Source organism: Vicugna pacos, chromosome 2 (genome assembly GCF_048564905.1).
Source record: "Vicugna pacos chromosome 2, VicPac4, whole genome shotgun sequence".
NCBI classification, from domain to species: domain Eukaryota; kingdom Metazoa; phylum Chordata; class Mammalia; order Artiodactyla; family Camelidae; genus Vicugna; species Vicugna pacos.
Window position 1 is genome coordinate 70832915 of NC_132988.1, and position 19916 is coordinate 70852830.

Here is a 19916-nt window from a genome sequence, read left to right on the forward strand (position 1 = left end):
TAAAAATATGCCTGATTTGTGAATTAGCAATATTTGCATCACAATAATGGGGAAAGACTATACAGCCATCCCTCAAGAAGGACTAAAAAGGAGTTTGCTCTCCTTATTCTGTTTCCTGTTGAGAATCTCTCTGTAATTCACACTGTCAGCTCTTAGAAGGATACTCATTTTCAGCTTAAGATTTTCCTTAAGCTCACTTTTTAGACTATGAATTTTGGGGTTGAGAGAGGTGGGAAATCCTTTTAATTTAATATGTTCTACTGCTAGACTGTAAGTTATAAGAAGAAAACAAATGAGATGGAGACAAATAAGGAATACATTGTAAAACAGAACCTAAGAACTTAAACATACTCTATAACTGCTAAACAGCAGGGAAAGTTGGCTTAAAAGTTTCTTTTAAAAAGCTTGGAAAAATTATTTACCATGGTTATTCTTTTGATAAAAAGTCATTTTGTACATTTACTATTTTAAGATTTCTTCTAGAATGTTAAAGGTATATAAAGTAAGAAAAAAAAAGTGGGAAGTTTGAATATTGTGTAAGATTTGTACATACTTGTAAGAGGAAGACCATGTGTGTCTGGGCCTCATCCTTTCTACCCGGCCTTCCAAATCGCCTTCTTATACCACATGTACTCTGGGTCATGTGGAGTCTGGTTTGAGAATTGTGGCTGATGAGAAAGGAAAGAGAAAGTTTCCTTTAGTGATACGTATTCATTGCTTTATTCATTAATACTATGTAGCTGAGACCTACTATGTATTGAGTTATCCTACCCACTGTAGGATACATCGGCTCGAAGAAACCTTGGACATACTTCTGCCTTCAGAGGTGTACAATCCTGTTGAGGAAGCAAGTCTCATAGACAGGACGAGATCCAGAAATAGCATATACAAGTCAGCACGTGATGTGTAGGTCCATCTCTGTGTCTTTGCGGGGCTTTGTCTATGTTCTGTGGGGTTTGAGATCAGGACCCTTAATTAGGGTCTGAGAAGTGAGGAGTAAAGATCTTACTGCAATTTGTATAAGTACAAAACTGGAGACACGCTCAAACCCACCAAGGAGGCAGAAATTGGACAACAATTGCCCATGCTTTTGAATGTTATGCAGATGTTTAAAAAAATGAGGAAAAATGACACTGAGGGAGCATGAAAGGATGCTGAGGACATATTTTTAAAGAATGAAAGCTGTGTAATAACCCCATGTATATAAAAAAGATCTATATCTACCTCTCTATATATACGTGTATCTTTGTGTGTTATGTTTGTGGCTCTATGTATATGTATATGTGCATAGATAATTGCAGACAGAATAGAAAACTAATGCCACATTGTTACCAGTGGTTACTATCAGAGGGCAGGAATGTGGAGTAATGGTGAAGAGGAACTTGCCTGCTTGATCCCGCATGTATCTGCAGGTTATGAATCTTTTACATGAATTGTAGTATACATGCTTCTGTTAGATTAATCATAAAAGGAAAAATAAAGATGCTGGATCTTGTTTTCTATACTCGGATGGTAGAAACAAGTAGTTTATTTTATAACGCAAGGGAAGATGAGTTTGCTTCTAGTTGCTGGATAAAATCCCAAAAGATAATAAATTTGGAAGACAGAAAGGAGCTCAGTGAGGCTTTGATGGCAATTGGCTCCGGTTTTATCCACATACTCCAAACAAATCCCAACATTATCAATAGCCACAACAGGGGCATCTGCTTTCCTTGGAAACAGGAAAGGGAAGGTAACTCTCTTTTCCAAGGGCCACATACTTATGCTTTCAGGGACATAAAAAGTGTCTATTAAGCCTATAAATTGCATTATAGGAAAGGCAGGTCATGTTACATAATAATACAAAGAAAATATATGTAATATTTCAGTCTAGTTCTTGCCTAAGGAGAGTGTTATATATGTGTAAGGGAGATGGGTATTGAGAAAGGGAGAGTGGGAACATGCAGTGATGCTTAAAATAAAATTTAGCAGGAATTTGACTTGCCTGGTATTTATCAGGGTTGGGCACCCCTTGACCACTCTTACACACATGTTACCACACATCCTCACTTCCTCCGTCCTTATCCTTTTTCTCTTTACTGGCCTTGAGGGAGTGTGTATAAAAGACATCAGGAGACCATGAAAAGCCACTTAGCGGCAGACTCCTAGGCAATTCGCCCTCCTGGCTCTGGGAACAACTCTAGCCCAGTCTTTTCCACCATGAGCCACAGACCCAGCACCGCCTCCTCCTGTGCCAGCGCCAGCCCACTTCCTGCCCTCCAGGTGTTGCTGCTACTGTCACTGCTCCTGACCATGCTGGTTCCCTCCACCATCGGAAAAAGTAAGAGAGACTTAGGGCGAGCCGAAGGCGGAGTTTCTGCTTCCCTGCTCCTGAGGCTGCTTCTGCTGCAGCTGTGTCTTGGGGAAGGACTGTCCTGGTGCTCCTGGGGCTGGAGAAGACCAGTAGTCCTAAATGGAGGAGCTGCACTCAGTGGGCACTTGACATGTGCCAGGAATCCTGCTGGGGTACTTTACTAAAAGTTACAGATCATAGTCACGATGGCTTTGGGAGAGAGGTACAGTTGACAAAGGAGGGACTGGAGAAACACATCCATGGGTGAGATCCCTGAGAGAATCATGGCCACTAATAGAATCACACTTTCTACCCTAGCTAAACGTGGGGAAAGATTGCTGTACGTGGAACTTCGCTGCCTGTGTGTGAAGACCACCTCTGGCATTCATCCCAGTAACATCCAAAGTCTGGAGGTGACCAGGGCAGGACCCCACTGCACCAAAGTTGAAGTGATGTAAGTCTCTGCTTCTGTGGTATTGCCTCACTAGGGAAGCCCTCCACCTCTGTCTCCAACCGACACTGTAGAGTCCCTTCTGACAGTGGCCAGGACGCTCACAGATAATTCTATTCTCTTTTGCAGAGCCCTGCTGAAGAATGGGAAGAAAATCTGCCTGGACCCAGAAGCTCCTGTAATCAAGAAAATAGTCCAGAAAATGCTGGAAGATCGTGGGTCAGCTGCTTAATCTTTTCACTTTCTGTTAAACCTTTTTTTTAATCTCCCAGGAAGGATAGGCGTTTGAAGTCTTGGTTTTCTAGAGTTCTTCTTTATCCAGGACACCTAGTCATATTGTATTAAACTCCGGATATGTTTTTCATTCTGTCTCAAAAATTACATTTTATTCTGAGAAGACTGGTTAATAGATGACAGAGAAATGATGAAAGTAAGCAAGGCTAGTTTCAAAAAACAATATATGGTTTGCTTCCCAATTCTTGGCTAAATGGGTTACTATGCTTTGCATTTCTTTTTCTAAACATTTCTTTCCGAATACATTTGTGTTATCTTGCTCCACTGCGCTATTAAACTCACCATGCCCATGATTCCATAATGGTCAGTGATGCTAGGAACCACACAGAGCCCAGCAGAGCGCACTTGCTTGATAAATGTTCATTAACACATTTAGGGACTTAGTAGAGTTTTTCATTGTCTTAGTCCTAGGATGTCTTGTTTCAAAGCATTCTCTGAAAGATTTTTCTAATGTTTGTTAGCCTTCAAACCCTAAAAATAATAAAGCTGTAGAATGTGAATCTTGTTATTTACTTGAAAGTGAATTTATTTAATACCAGTAGAACAAAAAAAATGATGAAAAGTATTAACATGCTCTCTATAAGATAAAACTCCAGTATGTTCAATAATAATAATAAAACATAGGTTCTACTTATTGTTGAATGTTGTACTCTGACATGCTTGTACATATTTGGATTTATTTAATGTCTACATGGTCACAATTTTAGTACTAGAATCAGCCTGACAAATAAGTACGATAAAGAACTTAAACTTTACCAGACTACTAATTATTATTTTGTAATCAATGGAACTTTCATTCATGTCTTAATCCCTTAAATTTACATCCATACTACTCTTACCAAAATACTAACATAAAATGAAAATTTATTATTACTTTTTTGTAGTATGTTATTACTTTTAACAGAATTATTAGGGGAAAAACCCTTACTTTTTTTTTTTACACTTTGGTATTTAACAATACGATCAGCAAAAGTCAGTAGTTGATGATCTGTGCCATTTTTAATGTACTATAGCAATAACTAAACTTTATTAATAACTTTTAATATGCCAGACATATTTAATATTTTGCATGCATGAATTAAGTAATTCTTACAAGATAGCTAGGATCTGGTTAAAAGCATATCCTCTAAAGAGAGAATAACTGAGTAGCTTAGTCCACCACTTGCTAGCTGTGTAACTTTGGGCAGGTTGCATAACCTTTCTGTGCCTAAGTGTCTTCATCTCTAAAATGGCAAAATATTGCTTACCTCACAGAGTTGATGTGAAAATTAACAGTTAATGAATTCAAAGTGCTGAAAATAATGCATGTCACATAGTAACCCATATATGAATGTTAGTTTCTATTTATTAGTAGTACTATTAATGTTTCCAGTGTTAACAGAGAAGAAAACTCAAGTTCAAAGGGATTAGCAAATTTGTCCCAGAATCAGATAACTAAGTAGGTGACAGAGTGGGTCTTTGAAACCATGTTCTTAACCATCACAACACATCGCTTTCCTTGATTCTTCTTTCTGTAATGAAGAGATTATCTTATGTCATGTAATATTATTGACACAGAAAGTAGGGCTGGATTCATGATACTGAACTTTCTGTGATGGTTATAGAAGAAGGTATAAGTTCACCTGCCCCAACCTGCACATGGACTTTAGGGCGTGTTCATGTATTAAGCATTTATTTCACAGTCTCGGCATTATTAATGTTTCCTTTCATTATCTCTTCACCATTATAGGTCTAATGCTTTAAAATGCTTTGTCTACAAAGTTAATACACTTATCAAGTAATAGTCAACAAAAATACACATGAATAAACATGTAACAAATAAAACAGTAAATGGTGATTGCAGTCATTGTCATCAGTTTTTCTCCAATAATTCAAAATAGCTCAATATCTCATTCATTTTTTAGTGGTCTCCTACTGAAATCTAACAGGGCCAGCTCTTGAGACATGATGCAGTTTTTACATTATGCTAGTATCTCCTGCAATGCAGATGTCTCTTACTTTGGTGTGCATATATTGAACTATTCTATTTAGATGCAGAGAAAGAAGGACTTAATTGTCACTTCCTACTCCCTGGATTCCTTTACACTGCAAATATTGAAATTTAGGGGTGAGGTTGTACAAATCCAGGATGTTGCCCATCCGTATGCTAAACCACCCCCCAGCCGTTCCCTCTGCTGCTAACCCACTTTGGGATCTCAAGTGTCAGTTTCATACACATGTATGACTTACAACACATGTTCTACTAGCCAGCGTGTGGATGCAGGATATTCAAAGATGTATAAGTTACAGAGACTTGCCCTTGAAGAGATTACTGTCTGGGAGGAGAGGCAGACAGGCTGACAAATAATCACAGCCACATGGGACACATGTTCATATAGAGAAATGCTTCAGTCGCACAAAGAAACAGACACATGAACACATCAAAGCCTCATCTTCATCATTTTCAACATTTATCATCTTCACTAACATGGTACTTCATACTGAGTCCCTACCATTGTGCTAGAATAGTGATAGGCAGTATGATCCCTCACCTCTTGGAGCTTTCCACTCAGGACCAGAAACCATTTTAATTAAACATGTTTAAATACACACACGCATATATGTGTATTGTATGATCTGTGAGAAACAGGAGAAGCAGAGGGTGCTACAAGACAACAGGGAACACAAGGGGCTTTGGCTGTCAGGGGAGTCCCCTCTGGGGGGTTGATATTTAAGCAGACACCAGAAATATGAATAGAACTTAACAAGCTGAAGGGTCAGGTGGTGGAAAACTAAGAGCAAGAACACACTAGGCCCAGGAATTAGATTGAATATCCATGCAGGAGTCTGGTCCTGATGAGCCTTAAGAGGTCAGCTAGTTCCATGCAGTGGGCTCCTGAGGCCCTTCACCACTGTTAATCAGTGTGACAGTGGCTTTGAGATGAGGGTGTAATTTGCCCTGATCAAGAGCCAAAGGCATTCTTTTTCAGGGAAGGGAAGATGCTCCATATTGATCTCTGGACCTTTTCTGTGCAGGATTCTGTTGCATACCCTCTACTCACTCTCCCACCTCTTTTCCACACTCAACTCCCAGATGCTCTGTGTCCTCCTGAGAGCATCAGTGTTCCAGTGAGTAGTGCAGCCCGTCTCACCCTGTCACTGGTACTGGCCCAGGTGGTAGCAAGAGCTGTGCGTTGTGGACTGAGAACTCCCTTGACCTCTTCTTGGCTGAGCAGAATGGAGAAACATCCAGGCACCAATTTCTTTACAAAAATAATGCATTCAGGTATTACTTTCATAATTTTTCTTCGAGTAAGAAGATAGAGGAGGATAATAGAGCTTGTTTCCTAGAGTATACTGGATGGTGGTTGGTAGTCAGGTAGATCCCATTCAAGAGAGTAAGGAAGCCTTCCCCATCTAGGTGAAATTTGGAACTGAGCCATTGCCAAGAAACTCAATTCAATTTTTTAGCAGCAAAAAAGAATGACAAAGTGCACTCCTTTAACACAACAGCTGCCAGACTAAACCCAGTGGTAATCGACCAGAAAGGCAGACGCCCAGGAGCAGTTGGGATTTGGAAACAGACACTGTCTTGTTCCCCAAGGTACAGTCTCTGTAAATTGCAACAGACGGTGGCTACGGAGAACACTACTATTACACATAACAAAGACAACTTACATTGTATAAGGTTCGAATATGGTTTCTAACTGCATAAATGTGCATGTATATGAATTCTGGGTGGGGCTTTGATCCTGCTCCCAGCTCCCAGCAAGGCTGCTATCCAGGGCTTTTTTTTTTTTTTTTTTTTTTTTTTTTAGTTCCTAATCTTAGCTGTCCAGAGCCTAGCTCTTTGCAGAAGTGTCTCAGCTTCTGCACCGCAGACCCCCACTCTTTCCCCCGGGCTTCCGACCAGGGAGGAGATAAAACCGGCCTGGAGAGTCTGGGATACCACTGGTCTTCCGAGCGCCAGTCCCAGCTGCCCCTGCTCCCGGATCCTGCCGGCATCTCCGCAACATGAGACTCATAGCGGGTACCCGCGCCTCCCGCTGCCGGCCCAGCCCCAGTCTCCTGCTCCTGGGGCTGCTGCTCCTGCCGGCCCTCGCCCTCGCCCAAGGTGAGAGCTGAAGCAGGGTCGGGAAAGGTGGCGGGGGTGGGGGTGGGATATGGGGAAGTGACAGGGAACTCCAGGGCCTAGGGCGGAGTCTGTAACCATTCGGGACCCCAACTATGATTTGCTGAGTGCTTGCTAAGTGTGCAGGAGCTGTACCCAGCGCTGCCCGTATTAACCATCTAGTTGTACATCCTTTTGGAGGTACGATTTGTGGATGAGGAAATGAAGGTCAAACGTAGTGAAAAAGATCCCTAAGGTACTTTTGGTTATTCAGAGTCATCACTCTCTGCCACCCTCACCCAACCCCTAGATGACCCTGAAGCTGGAGCTGGAGACCTGCACTGCCTGTGTGTGAAGACCACCTCCGGAGTCCATCCCAAGCACATCTCCAGCCTGGAGGTGATCGGGGCCGGACTCCACTGCCCCAGCCCCCAACTGATGTGAGTCCTTGCACTTCTTCTTCCGCGCCTCCCTCGCCCCCTCTGCCCTCCCCTACCGCCCCTCCACACCCGCCTCCACGCCCCTCCACCTTCAATCCCAGTGACTGAGAGGTGTGTCTTCTCTTCCCCCCACCCCTGCAGAGCTACGCTGAAAAAAGGGAGGAAAATTTGCCTGGACCCGCAGGCCCCTCTGTATAAGAGAATAATCAAGAAACTTTTGAAGACTTAGCTACTAACTGCCCAAATCTATACTTTGGCTATACGATGGGTTTCTTTTTCTTTTCTTTTTTTCGTTTTCAATCTAACTGTGGAAAAAGTCTTCTGATGTTTTTATTACCCTTGAAATGCTACGTAAATAAAATAAATCAAGTTGTGGTATAGTCAATATTTCTTAATAGACCAAAGAAATAGTGTTGACACATCAAAGTTTCATATAAGGAAAAATCTCCAGAATTAAGGAAAAAAATATTTTTGAGGAAGATTTGGTTTAATGAAGATTGGTTTTACTTGGTGTTACATGTTCGCTGATACATATTTGCTTATTTACATGATTGCGTTACTCAATAACTTACATACTATTGTTATGATTAGCTTTGCACTTAAATATTAATAAATAAATACTAACCACACTTAAGTCTTCTGGGCTGTTTTTTTAAAAAAAAAATAAAAAAATAAATCAGACTCTGCTTTTATCCCTTTAAGATTTATCCTTTACCCCAGTATGGAAAATTAATAAAAATGAAACTAGGATTCTCTACTACTTAATAGAAATAAATTGATACTTTTCAGAGAATTACATTAAAATATTTTACTCTTTATTGGCTCTTTGATAATACTGACATTGCACAAAAATAAAATACTAAAATAATTCTTGCAACCTTTATTGTCCATAATAAATCCCACATTCACAAACCTACAGAATTGGTTCCCATCACATTTTATTTATATACCATGAGTGCTGCCTAAAAATTGGCCTCTATACCCGGATGGCCAAATAGAGAGTCGGAGGTAGAGTTTTGGGATGGTAGAAAAGAACACTTTATTGCTTTCCCAGGCAGAAGGAATCACAGCAGGCTCATGCCTTAAAAGACTGTGAGCCCATCTTGGGGTTGGGGTCTTAAGGTTTTATAGAAAAACTGGGTGGAACAGAAAAGGTGACAACAATGAGTGCATTTTACAGGGTGTTACATTCTCTTCACATTGATAAGAACTTGCTGTTGTTATGGAGGAACTGAGAAGGGTCTGCCTGTTTTCTTGAGGTTGGGTTCATGACCTTCTTTCCAGAACTTTAGGGTGAAAGGACAAGTTATTCTAAGAAAAGAGTGCCCCGGGAAGGGAGCATATTAGCCATAAGATCAATTTATCTAGAAGTAAGTACAGTCCTGGACAACTCAAGAGCCATCTTGTTAGTTTTCTACTCTTTCATGAGTTTTGCACTAAGCATGAAAATGTCTTGAAGAAATTTTTTCCCTCAGTATTAGGTTCAATAAAACCTTGTTTGCAGTTTACTACTTTCCATGAATTTCTTAATATTGGAGATACTGAAATTGTGATTAAAGAGCTGTGGAAGTTAGGAGAAATGCAAAGTTGTATTTCATTCAAGCTTTAAGAAGACACTCATGTACTCTGGCGAGAAAGGATGGTGTTGAAAGATGGCTGTGTTAGTTACCTATTAACTTCAGTACATAACAAAGTACCATAAGTTCAACGGCTTAAACAACACGAATTTATTATATTTCAGTTCTGGAAGTCACAAGTCCAAAATGCAGTTTACAGCCTAATCTCAAAGTGTCCTTAGAGCTGCATTCCTTCTGGAGGTTCTAGGGGAGAATCCATTTCCTTGTCTTGCTCAGCTTGGAGGTCCTCTGCATTCTTCAGCTCCTGACCCCTTCCTCTATCTTCAAACTACTTCACTCTGACCTCTGCTTTCGTTGTCACCTCTGACACTTCAACTTACACCCTGCCTGCCTTTTAGAAGAACCTTGTGATTATGCTGTGCCCACTTGGATGATCCAAGGTAATCTTCCCATCTCAAGGGCCTTAACATATTTGTGAAGTCCTTTTTGCCATATAAGGTAACATTTGTGCCAGGTTCCAGGGATTAGGACATGGAAATCTTTATTCAGCCTACCACAGTGGACAAGAAGGCAGAATCTAGTTGAGGCTAGAGGAAGCTGCAGACCCTTACCAGTGAACTAATGTCATTTCAACCTAAGGTAGTATTGTTTGTGTACAAGTAGGGTTAGACTCCTAAGAGAAAGTGGAGAATGGTCCAATTCTGTTTCCTTGGAGTTGGGGGAGAGAGAGGAAGAAGGCTTTGAGATAAGGAACTACTTAAATAGACTCTACTTACAGAGGTCTATGAAGTGCCAGAGTATTATCTAAACGTCCACACCCACTTTGCATGTTAGGTGATGTTAATTCCATTGTAGAGTTGTGGTAACCATCTCAGAAAGGTTAAGGAAGCTCCCAGGGCCGGATTGTCAGGAGGTTGAGCAGATCAGTCGGACTTCCAGCTCCCAGCTCTTGCTTTCACTGTCCTGCCTTTCACACAGGCCAGTGGTATGTTAGCTAGGTTTTCAGAGAGGAACTAACCCATAAACCAGCTCTTAGAGGTGGAGTAGGAATTTGTCAGGGGGAAAAGGGAAGAATGAAACTGACACATGATAGAAAGTAGAAAGACATAAGGTCGTATGAGCTGCTTATATATTCTGGAGATCAAGCCTTTGTCAGTTTCATCTTTTGCAAAAATTTTCCCCCATTCCGTAGGTTGTTCTTTTGTTTTGTTTATGGCTTCCTTTGCTGTGCAGAAGCTTGAAAACAAACAACCCAATCCAAAAATGGGCAGAAGACCTAAACAAGCAATTTTCCAAGGAAGAAATGCAAATGATCAATAAGCACATGAAAAAATGCTCAATATCACTAATTTTCAGAGAAATGCAAATCAAAACTACAATGAGCTATCACCTCACACCAGTCAGAATGGCCATCATTCAACAGCTCACAAATGACAAATGCTGGAGAGGCTGTGGGGAAAAGGGATCCCCTCTACACTGCTGGTGGGAATGCAGTTTGGTGCCACCACTGTGGAAAACAGTATGGAGATTCCTCAAAAGACTAGGAGTAGACTTACCATATGACCCAGGAATCCCACTCCTGGGCATATATCCAGAAGGAACCTTACATCAAAAAGACACCTGCACCCCAATGTTCATAACAGCACTATTTACAGTAGCCAAGACATGGAAACAGCCTAAATGTCCATTGACAAATGACTGGATAAAGAAGAGGTGGTATATTTATACAGTGGAATACTATTCAGCCATAAAAATAGCAACATAACACCATTTGCAGCAACATGTGTGTCCCTGGAGAATGTCATTCTAAGTGAAGTAAGCCAGAAAGAGAAAGAAAAATACCATATGAGATCGCTTATATGTGGAATCTAAAAAAAAAAAGAACAATACAAAACAGAAACAGACTCATAGACATAGAACACAAACTTGTGGTTGCCAGCGGGGAGTGGGGTGGAAGGGACAGACTGGGAGTTCGAAATTTATAGATACTGACAGGCATATGTAGAATAGATAAACAAGATTATACTGTATAGCACAGGGAAAATATACAATCTTGTGGTAGCTCACAGTGAAAAAGAATGCAACAATGAATATACGTATGTTCATGTATAACTGAAAAACTGTGCTCTATACTGGAAATTGACACAGCATTGTAAACTGACTATAACTCAATAAAAGAAATGTAAAATAAAAAAAAAAGAAAAGAAAAGAGAGACTGAAGTTCAAGTCCTCAGCACGTTGATCATTCTGCAGAACTAAGTGCCCATGAGGAAGGTAAATGATAGTCTCCCAACTAGTTTTCACTCATTTGGTGTTTTTCACTTTTGGTCCACCTTGTGCATCATCACTCAAATTATCTTCAAAGTCCAAAGTCCTTAGCATGGCACCCAAGGGTGTGCCACTTTCCCTCTGTGCCTTAGTTTCCTCATCTCTAAAATGGGGATGGGTGTCTACTTCATATATTACTGTGAGGACTAAATGGATGATTTATGCAAAACACGTGGCATAGTTCCTCATACATAGTCTGTGTTTAAAAATCAGCAAACATTAATTATTATTATTCTCTCAATATTGCTCTTAATCCACAATCCCAGTCAGTTTGGAGTGTTGAGTCAGGCAGTTAACAGAATAATCCTTGGTGATAAGTAGCCAATAAAAAGTTGTAATAACAATAAAAGTTTCTCGACCTGGACACAAGCGGAGACGAAGGTGAAGGTGGCGGAGCAGGTCTGAGCAGGGGCGGTGATCCCCGGAGGAAGCGAGCAGAGCAGGGGTGGCGGGCGGTCCTGTGGGGACCAGAGCACCTGGGCTGGACTCCGCTCTGGGCAGGCCAGAAGGGGCACAGCACGCATGTCGCTCACCCAGCCCTTGTAGGACACGTGCCCAGGAAGCCCCTTCCCCACCCGCGGCACTTCTGAAGTGGCACTACATTATCTCCCAGGGACCCTGATGCTGCAGGCAAAGAACAGCCCAGGGGTGCTCACGGGGCTTGGAGTGAGCTGCGGCACTCCAAGACAGGACAAGCCACTCTTGGGACACACACAGCGGTGGAGGGCCTGAATGCTCTTTCTCAGCCAGAGAGCCATCTTCCAGCCCCAGAGACCACCGTGAACTCTGCAGCACAGAAGACAGCTGCTGCTGGGGAAATAGCTTCCCTCTGACCTTGCATGTTACACCGCCCTTCGGTCAGAGATGGGGGACAGGGATGGAGCCACGGATGGAGGGAGAGAAGAGGCTTGGACCCAGAGGAAGACAGCCGCCCACCCAAGAGGCCGTGCTGGCAGGCGAACAGTACAAACCTGGGCCTCCACCAAGGCCCCATAGGTCTATCCTCTGACTGCTAGATGCGGGGACATGCCTGGCTCCACAGTGGCCTTCGGCTGCCTGGTCTGGGGCTACATCCCTGAGCCGGTGACGGTGACTTGGAACTCAGGCTCCCTGACCAGCGGCGTCCACATCTTCCTATCAGTCTTCATGTCCTCGGGGCTCTACTCCCTCAGCAGCTTGGTGACTCTGCCTGCCAGTAGCTCGACCGGCAAGACCTTCATCTGCAACATAGCCCACCCGGCCAGCAGCACCAAGGTGGACAAGCGTGTGGAACCACATGGAGGGTGCACGTGTCCCAAATGTCCGGCCCCTGAGCTCCCGGGAGGGCCCTCCGTCTTCGTCTTCCCCCCGAAACCCAAGGACGTCCTCTCCATTTCTGGGAGGCCCGAGGTCACATGCGTTGTGGTGGACGTGGGTAAGGAAGACCCAGAGGTCAATTTCAACTGGTACATTGATGGCGTGGAGGTGCGAACGGCCAACACGAAGCCAAAGGAGGAACAGTTCAATAGCACGTACCACGTGGTCAGCGTCCTGCTCATCCAGCACCAGGTCTGGCTGACGGGGAAGGAATTCAAGTGCAGGGTCAACAACAAAGTTCTCCCGGCCCCCATTGAGAGGACCATCTCCAAGGCCAAAGGGCAGACCCGAGAGCCGCAGGTGTATACCCTGGCCCCACACAGGGAAGAGCTGGCCAAGGACACTGTGAGCATAACCTGCCTGGTCAAAGGCTTCTACCCAGCTGACATCAACGTTGAGTAGCAGAGGAACGGGCAGCCGGAATCAGAGGGCACCTACGCCAACATGCTGCCCCAGCTGGACAACGAGGGGACCTGCTTCCTCTACAGCAAGCTCTCGGTGGGAAAGAACACGTGGCAGTGGGGAGAAACCTTCACCTGTGTGGTGATACACGAGGCCCTGCACAACCACTACACCCAGAAATCCATCACCCAGTCTTCGGAGCCACTCCTGGAGGAGGAGAGCTGTGCCAAGGCCCAGAGTGGAGAGCTGGACAGGCTGTGGACCACCATCTCCATCTTCATCACCCTCTTCCTGCTCAGCGTGTGCTACAGCGCCACAGTGACCCTCTTCAAGGTGAAGTGGATCTTCTCCTCGGTGGTGAAGCTGAAGCAGATGATCGTCCCAGACTACAGAAACATGATCGGGCAGGGGGCCTAGCGTGTCCTCTGGGGGTGTCCACGGCCACCACAGGCCCCAGAGGTACCCCGTTCATCACTCTGAGCTGCTCAGCCACTACTCCGCCCGCTGCCCTGCCAGCTCTGAACTCTCGGCCGTGCTCACCCGCACCTGCATCCTCCGACCTCACGGCCACCACCAACCACACCCTGCACCCTGCCCACCTTCAGGGGCCAAGTGGACAGCAGGTGCTACCACCAACCTGAGCTGAGGGGTCTGCCTGTCCTCACTGGGAGTGCCCGGGGCACCCTGGGGTTCCCCTGGATGAGCAGGAAGCTGGCATCCCGGGGCAGTGGGCAGGGATTGCTCTGTGGACACCATCAGTTTGGTCATCAAGCAGGGTCCCCAAGGGGAGGTGCCTGTGTCAGATCCTTGGTGGGAACATATGCAGCCCTGGCCAACGACTCGCAGCACGGAAGCTTCTAGATGTGCCACCAACAGTCAGCCAAGTACTCAGCTCTGAGAAGGGCCAGGGCCCATGGCCCCTGCAGGAGCCAGGCCTGCCAGGAAGGGGGTGAGGTCTCCCCACTTCAGCTTCCCAGAGACGGGCCTGGTGACCGGGTCCCCCATGGGCAGGACACAGCCTTGCTGGACACAGCAAGAGGGACACTGGCAAAACAGGGCAGTGGCCGCAGACAGCCTGTCCCATGGCCAGCGGCCTAAGTGACCTTCAGCAGGAGCTCCCCTGCACCGAGGGGTGGGATGAGAGGCAAGCCCCGTGAGGAGGGAGCCCGATAACCTGGCGTCCCCGCCCCAGACCCCTGGGCCTCTCCTGTCTTGTCCCTGGATGGGGAGGGGCAGGCCCCACTGCCGGGTGGTGGCGGGGGAGGGAGGGCGCGCTACAGCCAGAGGTCATGCCAGGCCTGGCTTGGGAAGCTGTGCATCCTTTCTAAACGTCTGGAGCCCATGAACTTTCTTTACTGTTTTTTCTTTGGAAATTCTGGCTTGTCATGTTTTCGGTTCTTTAGACAATAAAGCATCCTTTACCATTCAAAAAAAAAAGTTTCTCAAAACAAATAAGCTTTGAGAGAATACATTGGAAATGGGGTGTGGGTGGTACATACTTTTTTGCTTATATTCCTTTTACTTCCTGCTTCAAACAACATGCTTAGTTAGAGTCAATAACTTGTAGGTATGACTCAAAAAGCCAAAGGACCTAAGCAAATTTTACAAAGTCTACCAATGCTGGTGACTTGTAAATCTTCCCTTCAGAATTAGCTTGGCTAACTAGCCTGAGAACTCTTTCAAGCTGCCGCCTTTATCAGCAATAGCATTTGGGAGAGGGTTTTCCTGCTGGGAAGAGTCTGCTGTATAACATTAATGGAGTGATAAGGATTGAATGAGCTTGAACTTTGTTTTCTTTCCTTCCTTCTTTCTTTTTTTTTTTTTTCCTGGCTGGAAGTAGTCAGCAGAAAATGCCCACAAACAAGGCTTTTCCCGCATAGTCACAGGCCCTATCAACAGAACAAAACCACCAAAGGGTATTTTGCTCCCAGATGTCCTTCTGCATTTTTAAAATGCTTGCTTTTTTCCCCCCTTATAAGGCCTTTGTGGTAAAAACAGTTTCCTCTTCAATGCATACAGCATTGAGGGCTTATTTTGTTATAAAAATATTTTTATACTTTCTCTCATTCCAAAAGACAATGAATGCATGCTCATTATAGATAGCATAGTGATACAGAGGAAATAAGGAGGAAATTTAAAAAAAAACTGTAATTTCACTGCTCTAAAATGTTCTTTTTCTTTTTCAAAATATTGGTCATTTGATATAGTTATAAGGTGAACAGCTAATTTTCAATAAAATATCATTGTACACAGTCACCAAGGAACACAGTAATGACTTCATTGCACTGAAACTAGTTAGGGAGCATTCCTGTCCCAATTTTGGATAATAAGTTTTTCCTTGGGCAGAGAAATAGTATAAAACTCAAGTGCCCTAGCATCCACTTACACATTTGTAGATACTGTGTATGTATGTATTCACTGTGCAGGTGTATGTATGTATTTAAAGACACACACTGTTGCTGAAATATCGGCCCCCATCCCTGACGAGCCAAATAACTCAGAGATAGGGTCTTGGAGCTTACAAAAAAAGAGGCAGCTTTATTACTTTGCTGGGCAAAGGGGACTCACAGCAAGATAGTGCCTTTAAAGCTGTGAACCCCCCTTGGGGATGGGGCAGGGCGATTATATAGCCATAGCTCAAACAATGAAGCATCAATGACAGTAACAGAATTATTTTCTCATCAGAAGACTTAGAGTGGCACTGAGACAGGAAGGGGGCAGGGCACGGCCATTCAAGGAATGCTACAGTGATTAACATCAAAATAGTGAAAGATTCAACCCCCAGTGGGCCTTGAGGCTCAAGATAGTGGAAGCTTTGACTTCTAGTAGACCTTGAGCTTCATTATAGGACCATTGTAATGTATTAACATGGTGAATAACATGCCCACAGGTGCCATGACAGTCCCAAGGCTAACCATAAAAGGTCAAAGAGTGGGAAATGGCCAACTTCCTGGGAATCCCAGCCCCTTCCTCAGGCTAGTTAAATGGTCCTTTCACTTATTAGCTTCTCAAGCCACTGAGTCCATAAAAACCTGGCTACACGGCACCTCGTGGGGCCACCTCTTTCTCTCTCTCTCCATTCGGAGATGACCCACACTCTGTCTATGGAGTGTGTACCTACTTTTACTCTAATCTGAGCACCCAACCCCCTCACCTCATGGCTTTTCTCTTGCCTTTCAATGTATCTCTGTAAATAAATCTACCTTTACTCAACTGTGGCTCGCTCTTGAAGTCTTTCCTGTGCGAAGCCAAGGACTTATACTTGGCGGGGCACGTCCCAGGGGCTCAACTGAAGCCTGGGACACCGCACTCCTCACTCCCCACATCTGTTTCCGGCATCAGTGTCATAATGTCTCCAGGTGACCAATTCTATAGAGGCCAACGGTTGTCACTTTTTCGATCTCTTTATCTCATAAGTGCCCAAGGTGTGGTCTTTTTGGTATTTAGCCTACTTTGTAAGGGTATAGTGAAGGAGGATTAATCAAATGGCTGCACTTATTGCTTATTCTTATGCTCGCCCTTCAAACAGTCAACCCACCTGACTGATCGGTTGCTACTCACAGCTCCAGGCCCACTGCTAAAACTAAAGCTATTGATCTTACAGTTTCTACTATATTCCAGCAATCAAAAGCTATAATTATGCTTCATCTCTGAGTCAATCTCCAGGGAGAAGGTCACCTGTGACCTTACAAAATAGCCTGAATTACCAAGAAGACCACACCTTGAGTGCTTACCAGATAAAGAGATCTAACAGCTGGCCTCTGTAGAGTTGGTTGCCTGGAGGTATCATGCCGCTATTGCAAGTCTTCTGATGAGAAAATGACTCTGTTGCTTGTTATCGGTGCTTCACTGTTTGCGCTATGGCTATATAACCACCCTACCCCATCCCCAAAGTGGGGTCACAGTTTTGAAGACACTTGCCTGCTGTGAGTCCCCTTTGTCCAGCAAAGTAATAAAGCTCCCACTTTTCTTCTAAACTCCAAGACCTTGTCTCTGAGTTATTTGGCTCATCAGGGATGATCTTTCGGCAACAACAGTTCCGTGACTTTCTCCCTGGACTTCGACTCAGAGAATGAGCATGATTATAGCTTTTGATTACTGGAATATAGTAGAAACAGTAAGATCAATAGCTTTAGTTTTAACAGTGGGCCTGGAACTGTGAGTAACAACTGGTCAGTTAGGTCAGTTGACCGTTCTAAGGGCAAGTATAAGAATAAGCAGTCTGTTAGTCTAAATGTGGCCATTTTATTAATCCTCCTTCAACACATCCCTAAAACAAGTTCATAATGCAATACTTGTACCTACTTTGTATGCTGTGTGTTTAAATTAATTTTTTATTATAGTACAGTTGATTTACAATGTTGTGTTAGATTAGGTGCACAGCAAAGTGATTCAGTTATACATATGCATATATATGAAATGGAGCAGACTCCTGTGGGATCCTGCCTGGTACAGATACCTTCTGTGGCCTCCATTTCTAGTTAGTAAGGGATAGGCTTCATTCAGCCTCCTTGACCTTCCCTGAGTTCCAAAGGGCAGATTCAAACATTTGCTAATCAGGGAAGGGAGGGAATGCAGGCCAAACAGTCAAAATATAATAGCACAGCCTCGGGGCAGGGTGCTGGTTTCTCCTCAAGGAATACACACACCAATATCTTTGAGTTCTCCTGTAGGAACTAAAGCCCCTACCCAGGTGGAGGATGGGAACTTCCGTGGCAGTGAAAGATCCCTTGAACACCATCCTGTTACCTTAGCACCAACCAGTCAAGAAGAAAGTCACACACCCTGCAGCCCTCACCCCAAATTATGCCTATAAAATCTTTTCCTGAAAACCATCGGGGAGTTCAGGCTTTCTGAGACTGCGCTGCCCATCCTCCTTGCTTGGCCCTGCAATAAACCTTTCTCCAAACCACAACTTTTTGATTTGTTTGGCCTCACTGTGCATTGGGCACAGGAGCTTTTGTTTGGTAACATACATGTGTAAGTATGTATTCTTCAGATTCCTTTCCGTTATAGGTTATCACAAGACATTAAATATAGTTTCTTGTGCTGTACAGTAGTCCTTTGCTTTTATGATGTGTTTTGATATTTTATTTCCTATACTGTCCTATCCTACTTCAACCACTTTTTAAGAAATGTTGGCTACAAGCTTATAAAGTGATTTCAAAACCCACTGATGAATCGTTACTTGTAGTTTAAAAACATTGTCTAGTTCTTTGAAGAGTCAAGTTTTAGCATTCCAACGTAACATGTGGGAGGCCACACTCTAATTAGTGCTTCCCAAGATGCTTGGTGAGTCAGTAGGGGCAGGATGCATGTGACCAGCAGGACAGTTAAATCTTGCCTATAGTGCACCTTTAATTTCAATCTGCAGGCCCGACCTGGGCTGGGAGTCTTTGGGAACACCATTGAGGGGTAGCTTTTGAAGAGAAGATGTAGCACCAAGTGTTAGAGCAGGCAGATAGCTAGACCTGAGCAGAGGAAGGGGAATGCAGGCCAAATGGCAGAAGTTGGGCAGAAAGGAGAGACACAGGCCCAATGCAGGAAACCATACATCATGTAAACACCACGGGTCCCTGGGTAGAGAAAGAAGAGCAGGAACCTCTAGGCTGATAAGTGGTCACATTTTGGGGGGTGATAAGTGGCCCAGAGGCCAACAAGGAAAAGTGGGAAAAGGCAGGAATCTCCAGTGTCTGAATGTAACATTTTTCTCACTATGCCCTCATTACGATAAAATTAGCTTTGCAGATTACAAGTACCCATCATGCACTGATGCCATGACACTTCCAATCAAGACTAAATAATGACAAAAATCCCTCCTCTCTTTGGGAAGGTGGAGTTGGAAAGAAAATCAGAGAATATGACCCCAGACCCTTCCCTCTCTAATGAATATTCCACCCATTTACTTTTTCACCCTATGTAACCAACTTGCTGAAGAAACTGGGGCAGCCGCTCCCCTGAGCCTTCCCGCTCTCCCCTTGGGAGTGTACTATCCATCCTTTAATAATAAATTCTCACTTTATTTGTATTCCCACTTACATTCACTGCCCATTCCACTTGAACCATGTGCGTCTTAGTTCGGGGTCTAATGTAAACTAAATTGAGAGCAAAATTACATTGCTTTCTTGTGAAATGGAGCAGGACCCTGTGGGATTACCCCAGGTACAAATCCCTTCTGTGTCCCCCATTCCTTTTTTGTAGGAAATGGGCTTCACAGCCTCCTTGACCTTCCCTGAGTTCCAAAAGGAAGATTCAAAGAGTTTGCTAATCAGAGAAGGGAGGGAATGCAGAAACAAGGGGGGAACAGTCAAGAAACAATAGCGCAGCCTTGCGGCAGGGTCCTGGCTCCTCCTCAAGGAATATACATATCAATGTCTTTGAGTTCTTCTGCAGGAACTAAAGCCCCCACTTGGGTGGAGGATGGTAACTTCCCGCTGAACACAAGATTCCTGGAAGCTTGTTACCTCAGCACAAACCGATCAGAAGAAAGTCACATATCCTGCAGGTCTCTTCTTCCAGATTTTGCCTATAAAATCTTCTCCCTGAAAGCCATCAGGGAGTTCAGTTTTTTTTTGTGTTTTTTTTTTTGTTTGGTTGGTTTTTTTTTGGTGGAGGTGTACAAGCCATCTGTTCTCCTTGCTTGGCC

The 19916-nt window shown here is 44.0% G+C and overlaps 2 protein-coding genes and 1 gene segment (V, D, J or C); all 3 read left to right on the forward strand.

Annotated features, from left to right (window-relative positions):
* The first annotated feature begins 2199 nt into the window (after positions 1 to 2199).
* On the forward strand, positions 2200 to 3015 carry PPBP (pro-platelet basic protein). The gene is made up of 3 exons (XM_072973262.1): positions 2200 to 2347; positions 2651 to 2786; positions 2913 to 3015. The coding sequence occupies exons 1-3, from the start codon at positions 2200 to 2202 to the stop codon at positions 3013 to 3015; spliced, it is 387 nt and encodes a 128-aa protein (XP_072829363.1).
* A 4012-nt stretch (positions 3016 to 7027) lies between these two features.
* Positions 7028 to 7976, forward strand: LOC102537499 (platelet factor 4). Of its 2 annotated transcripts, none has more exons than XM_006212547.4 (3): positions 7028 to 7170; positions 7442 to 7607; positions 7749 to 7976. In XM_006212547.4, exons 1-3 carry the CDS (start codon positions 7071 to 7073, stop codon positions 7834 to 7836), a joined length of 354 nt encoding a protein of 117 aa, XP_006212609.1. In that variant the 5' UTR covers positions 7028 to 7070; the 3' UTR covers positions 7837 to 7976. The 2 variants fall into 2 exon arrangements, with proteins under 2 accessions (XP_006212609.1, XP_015101836.1); XM_015246350.3 differs by having other exon boundaries at positions 7478 to 7607.
* A 4512-nt stretch (positions 7977 to 12488) lies between these two features.
* LOC102537749 (immunoglobulin heavy constant gamma 1-like) lies at positions 12489 to 13784 on the forward strand. The segment is given in 1 exon segment: positions 12489 to 13784. A coding segment is annotated over 1 exon segment (1149 nt).
* Positions 13785 to 19916: the final 6132 nt, after the last annotated feature.

What these genes read in the sequence shown, in the direction of transcription:
- PPBP (XM_072973262.1), top strand. Translation starts at nt 2,200, where the DNA reads ATGAGCCACAGACCCAGCACCGCCTCCTCCTGTGCCAGCGCCAGCCCA. An exon ending in AGACTTAGGGCGAGCCGAAG is followed by an intron (nt 2,348 to 2,650) that starts GCGGAGTTTCTG and finishes TTTCTACCCTAG; the next exon opens with CTAAACGTGGGGAAAGATTG. An exon ending in TGCACCAAAGTTGAAGTGAT is followed by an intron (nt 2,787 to 2,912) that starts GTAAGTCTCTGC and finishes TCTCTTTTGCAG; the next exon opens with AGCCCTGCTGAAGAATGGGA.
- LOC102537499 (XM_006212547.4), top strand. Translation starts at nt 7,071, where the DNA reads ATGAGACTCATAGCGGGTACCCGCGCCTCCCGCTGCCGGCCCAGCCCC. An exon ending in GGCCCTCGCCCTCGCCCAAG is followed by an intron (nt 7,171 to 7,441) that starts GTGAGAGCTGAA and finishes TTGGTTATTCAG; the next exon opens with AGTCATCACTCTCTGCCACC. An exon ending in TGCCCCAGCCCCCAACTGAT is followed by an intron (nt 7,608 to 7,748) that starts GTGAGTCCTTGC and finishes CCACCCCTGCAG; the next exon opens with AGCTACGCTGAAAAAAGGGA.